This window comes from Periplaneta americana, chromosome 2, assembly GCF_040183065.1.
Source record: "Periplaneta americana isolate PAMFEO1 chromosome 2, P.americana_PAMFEO1_priV1, whole genome shotgun sequence".
NCBI classification, from domain to species: Eukaryota; Metazoa; Arthropoda; class Insecta; order Blattodea; family Blattidae; genus Periplaneta; species Periplaneta americana.
This window is the reverse complement of record NC_091118.1, coordinates 101,590,426-101,598,636: the sequence shown is the minus strand read 5'-3', so window position 1 is coordinate 101,598,636 and position 8,211 is coordinate 101,590,426. Positions and strand designations below refer to the sequence as shown.

General features: G+C 32.6%; 1 protein-coding gene across 5 annotated transcripts in view; it reads right to left on the bottom strand.

Moving 5' to 3' along the window:
* Positions 1-1,308: 1,308 nt before the first annotated feature.
* barr (non-SMC condensin I complex subunit H) overlaps positions 1,309-8,211 on the bottom strand; it is a 152,569-nt gene continuing 145,666 nt past the window's right edge. For all 5 annotated transcript variants that reach the window (XM_069818218.1, XM_069818222.1, XM_069818221.1 and 2 more), the window contains one exon: positions 1,309-2,190. In XM_069818218.1, the coding sequence (XP_069674319.1) occupies positions 1,978-2,190 (213 nt within the window). In that variant the 3' untranslated portion in view covers positions 1,309-1,977. The remainder of the gene's footprint in view (positions 2,191-8,211) is intronic.

Sequence of the window (8,211 nt, the reverse complement as noted above, 5' to 3'; positions counted from 1 at the left end):
AAGACATGAGGGCAGTGACTCAGGAGATTGCGAGGGAAGAATGTCGAAATAACCCATCGTCAGCAAATTCCACTCAGGTGGTGAACTTTAAGGCAGGAGCTGCACCATCTAGTAGACGACCAGTAATGATGTCACCCCAAGGCCAAGCCAGCGGAACAAGCATAGTATCAGATGGCAAGAGAATTGGAGAAAGGCAGAAGGGGAGAGAGAGGAATGCTGAATTGACAAAAGAAGAGACTGCTGAACGAGGAAGCGAAATAAGTGTGTAAAGCATGCCAGGAGTGCGAAAAGAGGGGGCAATAGTGGAGAAAAACCTGTCTATAATCTGAGGAAATGGTGCATCAGTGGGTTGAAATAACAGTAGGTTCAGCTAGGTAATGGATAAATGGAAGTGAACTGTTGTACTTTTTTTTTTTCAGTGTTAAATAGTGTTATAAATAAAGTGAAAGCAATGTTGCTAGGATACGAGCGCTAATGTGTTGTGTAAGAAGAGTTTAGACAGTGAATATAATAATAGTTCACGTTTTTAGTGAAATAGCCAACAAGGGTTAGGTCTTATATTATATTAAATAAGTTATATGTATTCTTATTCAAAGTATTAAGTTAGTTATGAAGGTAGGAATGATTTTTAAGGGAACTGAGAATAAGAGAAGGGAAGTAGAATAGTAGTGAATAAAGTGAAAGGATGGTCAAGTGAAAGTGAAGGGACATGAAAGACATAGCAAGAACAGGGTTCAGGTGTCAAAATACGTCTTGTTTAAAGTTGTAAATAGTGCAAGTAAGGGAATGCTGGCCCGAATACAGAAATGTGAAGAACCAGCAGGACCGAAGATTTTGAGAAATATATATCATATATCATATCATATATAGAGCATCAAATATCCTCTTGATATCACTTTCATTGTTCCAGTTGATTAGAGTCTGTTCATAAGAATACTGTGAGTACTGATTCATGTTAGAATCCTGACATTGACAGAGTTTTATTTGTGGTGAACAAAGCCAAGAGGTGAGCCTTTTTCCTCCATCATTCTCCATTTCAATATTAATTATTATTTCAATAGTATTTACCCCAAATGATACGGTGTGATGTAGTATTGTGGCTGGAATACAGATGGCATCAGTCTGAAGTGGTGTAATATGCTTTTGAGGCTGCAGTGGTAATCTTAGGGCCTATGGACCCATTCTCCGTACCAAAGGGGATAAAACAGAACAGAGTGAGAAGATGCATCAAAGCAATGTTGGGTTTCCTCCAATCAAAACAACTCTCTCTCTCTCTCTTCTCCTGTTACTGCACATTAAAGCAAACTCTAACAAGTTCAGTAAGTTTATTTCATGATAGTCCATATATTTACATTTACTTCTTAAATAATCTGATACTCTATGTCCAATTCTTTATTAGAAGTGTACTTACGAGGTGATAGATAAATCAGGCTGTCACATGCTCTGGGATTGACTCATGCTATATACAGGTTTGATGCAGAGAACAGACAGTCACTGTATAATAATTAAGAGCTATTACGGTATAGACAAGTTTCATCACATTTTCTTTAGTGAATTACAGTGCTTACTTTGAGAATAAATTTGGTAATTACTTACAAAGACTGTGGCTCACTGCTGTGATAGGTCCTGGAGGAATTACAGAGACAATGGGTCATATGCTTTGTAATTGTTATTAAATTTAAAATGATGAAATTAATTAAGGTCCAGGAGCAATTAATCGAGTAGCAAACTATATGATAATGAAATTGAAACGACATAGTAAACCACAATCTTTATATATAATTAGTACAGATTTTTTTCTCCATTTATGTCCTGTGTCACAATAAATTTGATACAAAATAAAAATTTCATTATGACATATTTCACACGTAACCGAACAAACACTGCATTAAAATTTGTAAATGGAGGCACACCACATTATATTGTTTTCGCTTCGTCACACATACCCTACAATTTTTTTTTATGAATTTTTCAAGTTCATCCCTGTGATATAGTCAAGTCACTGAGTTCCTCATTCCCCTCGATGTGCAGATTCTTCTCATTGGCCAGATGAAGTAAGGCAACAATTGCAAGAGGTGCAGTCAAGTTCTCTGCCATCTTCGGAGATAATCTCTGTGGTAGAGATGTATACAAGGTACTAAAATTAACTGGTACTTCGACCTGCAAATTCTCTGCAGCACTTTCAATGTCCTGAAATAATAAGATGCATTTTGTCATTTCTTCATAATTTGAGAAGAGCCATTATTTTTATCTTGGAAGAATGATTCGAGCTTTCTGGACATCAAATTTTCATGTTAGTTGTTAATTCATTACCCTTCTTCCTTAACGGAAAACCTTACATTTCAGTAAAACATCAGTTGCAAAACAGGCAACACATCTGCAACCAAGGCCTTTTCATGTGATATCTTTATCCAGTGCTTTGCTTCAGTAAAGTCTCATTTTACAAACCTATGGATCAACAATTGGCTCTCTTCAGACAAAGGAAAAATTTTACAGTCTGTACAAAAGAAACCAAATGACCTGGAAATGTACAAAAACTTGCCCAGACATGTTCAAACATTTTTAACAAGAGCCAGAACAGGTCACATTGTCACTCAATTGTACCTACACCAATTTCACATTTCTGATAATCCTACTTGTCTGTGGTGTAATAATCATGATGAAGATCTGGAACACATTCTTCTATATTGTCCATCCATAAACTACAAAAGAAGTAAATTAAAATCATCAGTACCCATTGCAGAAGACACAGCCCTGCAGTATATATATTGACTATAGCCCAACCCTGGCTACTAGCAACAGGCATCTATAATGAATACCGATCAAAATACCCCTCATTTCTCGTGAAAAACAACAACTGAATAGACTATAGTGGACTTTATGTTGTCAGCAAACAGCTGGATGCATTAAGAAGATTGATTGATTGATTGATCAGTTGAATTTAAAATTTGAGTCTTCTGAAATTAAAATTGCTGAAAATAAAAGAAATGGAAGAATTTTATACAAGGCTCAAATTCAATTCATAATTATCCTAGGAGAGTAGGCACTGCAAAATTTTAACATATCACTGAACATAAGTGTCTTGCTAACACATTTTGTATAGATAGGAAATTTTGTCTCCAATTAGTGTGACCAAAGATTCAGCCATATCGGCGAAATAATGAACTAAACATCTTACATTATTCTTGACAATTGCAGAGTGCATATAACAGACCTGTGAACTTACCAAAGATGAAATGCACGAGATGGGAATTTAGTAGGGGATATCAAAAAGAAGAATAAAAGGAAGATCGAGAGCGACATGGAAGAGGTGAATTTTAAAAGCTATGCAAGAAAGATAATTAAAAGAAGATCAGTGGATGGATTGGCCAGAATGATCTTTAGCAGTTCGAGCCTAAATTATAGTTGTGAAAGTTCAGGATAGGATTACTTCTTTAATAAACTATTTTATCTAAAGTGCATTTTCATCTAGATTTAATTTTGTTAAATGTTTAAACTCTGAGCAAAACTAATATATTTTTACTGTATTTGGAGTGATTGAATGTACAGTATTTGTATTTGACTGTCAGATGATACTGATGAATATTATTAAATTGATTTAATAATAATAATAATAATAATAATAATAATAATAATAATAATAATAATAATAACGCGTCTCATTGCTGACAGTCTTCAATGTGACCATGGCAAGTGTGACAATAAAATTCCTGTTGTAATCCGTCATAGGGCTTGTCCTTTTTTAGGGTAAATAAAAAAAGTCAAAATAACAACAATAATAATAATAAACAGAATCAACAAATCGTAATACAATCAACATTCAGTGTATTCCATCAGAATATAAGAAGTATAAGAAATAAGACTGATGAACTCCTTGCATCCTTAGTTTCCGAACATTTAAATCCGAATGTGCTATGTATTACCGAACACCATATGAAACAACAGGAAATATTGTCTCTCTCACCGGAAGGATATAAATTAGGTGCTAGTTACTGCAGACAAACTCTTGAGGATGGAGGCGTGAGTGTATTTCTCAAATCTGACCTTAAATTAAAAAATATTGATCTTTCACATTTTTGCAAAGACAGGGATTTAGAAATTTGTGCTGTTGAATTAGAAAAGTAAACATATATAATTTCATTACAATATGTCTATATAGAGCACCATCTGGAGACTACGAAAATTTTATTCATTTATTGGAAAAAGCACTAGAATACTTACAGAAACTGAAACATGAATGCATTATTTGCGGAGACATCAATGTCGATTATCTAACAGAAAGCAATAGGAAAGATCAACTAAATTCATTGCTAGCATCTTTCAATTTAATTTACACAGTAAACTTTCTGACCAGAATACAAGGGGATTCAGCTACTGCAATAGACAACATATTCATTGGAAAAGAAAAAATAGGTATATCTCAAACAACCCCAATAATTAATGGTCTTTCGGATCACGATGCTCAACTCCTAAGTATAAATATTAACACATCGTCAAAAAAACCAACTAAAGTGAGATTCAGAAATATAAACAGGGAATCATTAAATAATTTTGAAATAAATCTTAAAAATGAAACATGGCAATCAGTATACAGTCAAAATGATATGAACAGTAAATTCAACGAGTTTCATAAAACATTTCTAAATATTTTTGAATCCAGTTTTCCTGTAAAGTATAAAAATGAAACAATATGTAACAATAGATGGATTACACAAGGTATTAAAATCTCATGCAAAACCAAGAGATCATTATACATACAGAGCAGAAATAGTAATGATTCAAACTTAAAACAACACTATAAAAATTATTCAAAAATATTACACAAAGTAATTCAAAAAGCTAAAGAATTACACTATAATACAACAATACAAAACTCTGATAATAAAATCAAAACAACTTGGAACATAATTAAAAAAGAAAGTGGACGATCAAAAAGTAAAGTAACAAACTATACCCTTATATCTAACAATACAAAAACGCCAGACCTAAATGAAATTGCAAACATATTTAACAAATATTTTCTTACAATAACTGATAACCTCAACATCCCCCAAGATAATGTTACTAACAGTTTAGATTCTTTAACACAATATTTTCCGACAAAATTCCCAAATATTCAAATATTTCCAACAAACAAACAAGAAATAATTGCAATTATTAAAAATCTAAAGTCAAAAAACTCCTCAGGGTATGATGAAATAATAAGCAAAATATTAAAAGCGAGTTCACATATTATAGCTGGGCCATTAAGTTATTTATGTAACTTTTCAATGTTCAATGGTATATTTCCCGAGAGATTAAAATATTCAGTGGTTATTCCTAGCTTCAAAAAGGGAGAAATAACGTCTCCAGAAAATTACAGACCCATATCACTTCTACCAGTCTTCTCTAAAATCTTTGAAAAAGTAATGTATAAAAGATTATATCATCTAGAAAGATACAACATTTTAGTCCTAGAAAAATTTGGATTTAGGAAAAATAAAGGCACAGAAAATGCAACATTTAGTTTAACTGACAAAATTCTGGAGGCAGTAAATAAAAAATTACAAGTTGGAGGGATTTTCTGTGATTTATCCAAAGCATTTGACTGTATAAATCATAAAATGCTCCTAGATAAATTAGATTATTATGGAATTAAAGGTGTTGCACACCAATGGTTTCACTCATATCTCACAGATAGGAAACAGAAAGTTGAAATCAATACAACTATGAAATCTACATCGACATGGGGAACTATTAGTAATGGAATTCCTCAAGGATCAATATTAGATCCCCTACTTTTTCTAGTGTTTATAAATGATCTGGCCCCCCTTATAAAAGATGTAGGTCATCCCATATTATTTGCAGATGACACAAGTATAGTAATTACAGCCAATAACTCCAACACATTCCAATCTTCAACAGAGGAAATTCTCTTCAAAATATGTGACTGGTTCTCAGTCAATAAATTAGTATTAAATTGTAACAAAACTAACATAATTCAATTTAAATCCTGTTCAAATTCAACGTCGCAAATTTCTAGCGCAATAATTAACAATAGATCCCTATTAGAAACAACAACAACAACCAAATTTCTTGGCTTAAAAATCGATAATGTGTTAAATTGGAAAAATCATATTAAAGAAATTACCCCCAAACTAAATTCAGCTTGTTTTGCTATTAGATCTATGCAAAAGATAGTAAATATCAATACCTTAAAAACAATATACTTTGCATACTTCCACTCGGTAATGAGTTTTGGAATAATATTCTGGGGAAATTCCACAGATAGTAACAATATATTTCTATTACAAAAAAGAGTAATTAGAATAATAGTAGGTGCGAAATCTAGGGAGTTGTGTAGGACTATTTAAAAAAAACTACAAATAATGCCCATGGCTTGTCAGTATATCTTTTCATTAATAGTCTTCCTCGTATGTAATCGTGAAAACTTTGTAACTAATTCAACATTTCATAGCATAAATACACGTCAAAAAAATGACTTTCATACTCCATCGGCAAGTCTATCGTGCTATCAAAAAGGAGTGCGTTATATGGCAGTAAAAATTTTTAATAGCCTCCCTATCGATATAAAAAATGAAACTCAAAACATAAAATTATTTAGGGCCAAATTAAAGAAGTACCTAATTTCTCACGCCTTCTATTCTGTAGGTGAATTCATGACATTCAATAACACTTCATGAAATTGATACTAAAACTATGTGTTGTACTAGTAGACTATATTGTAAATCTCGTCTGTATATATTTCATCTAGACTGTGACTATAAATTAAGATTTTATAATAGTATTAAGTTTTTTGACTTGTTCCATATTCTAGCTGTAAGCATGTATGAATACCATGGAATGTTAATAAATAAAATACAATACAATACAATACAATACAATACAATAATAATAATAATAATAATAATAATAATAATAATAATAATAAACAACAATGGAATGAAAACACAATATTAAATATGAAAGTTACACGATCACTTCTAAATCCTGGAGATTACTGTGTCAATGCAGGAGAGCAGAAGTCATCAGCTAATTATGGATTACTCGCACATTATACATGAAATTTGATAGGTTTGTAATTTAACCACAGATTGATAATAACAAACCTACAGGAGCGACCTGCTACCAATATGACTAGTTTCTTTGTTGTGTAGCAAGTAATGAACAAGAAGAAACGAATATTCACTAAATCTGTGAAGCTCTTCTATCCAGTGAAAATCTGTAAATAAAATACTTTCTTCTATTTCTGATCATTACTAAAACTTTAGCTTGGATTGCAACTCTGCTGGTTTTTTTATAACAACGAAATGTCAAGTAAATAGGAAGAAAATAACAGAGGAGGAGAGAAAGAAATAGGACAGGAGAGAAAAAGAGAAAGGGAGAAATAAAATAATAATGGGTAAAAGGAAAGGGGGAGAAAGAGGAAGGAAAAAAATGAAGAAAGAAAGGAAGATTAGCAAATCTTGGTCGTAAGTTTCGAAATGACATGACAGATTATAATAATTTACCATAAGGTAGCTGCCCTCAAGGAAAGGGGCAGCACACTGATTACAAGAACAATTCCAATACACAACATAATACACTGCTCAAAACAATTAGAAGAACATTATGATTTATTTAAATATTTTTTCATTGGATAAAGGTAGGCCTATAGACATGAAATTACTAAAGTATATTATTTATGGTTATTTATGGCCACATTTATCTCCATGTCAATAAAAACAAATGAATAATGTCAACAAACAACTTTTTAAAACATTGCACTATATAAGAAATTGAATTTTGTCCTTACTTATCAAACTTAAACACCCATTATAAAGGTCTAGTATTGTGTTTGGCCTCCACGACATTTGATGACAGTTTGGCACCTTCATGGCATCTGGGCTGACTGCTGGCCAATCTATTACCTCAGTTTCATTTTCCTTTAGGAAATCCCTAGTGACAGCCGCAGAATGTGTCCTGGCATTATCCTGAACAAACAGAAATCCAAGGCCTACTCCAATAGCGGCAGGTACTAAAAGCTCTTCTAGAATGCCCTCGATAGATATACCGGACAGCATTTAGTTGCTGGGAAACAATTACGAGGTTCATACGATTGTTGTACATAATTCCTGCCCACACCATTATGAAACCTTCACCGAATCTATCAATTTTCTGTACAGCTTCTGCAGAAAATCTTTCCCCGGGTCGTCCTCACACTCTTAAACA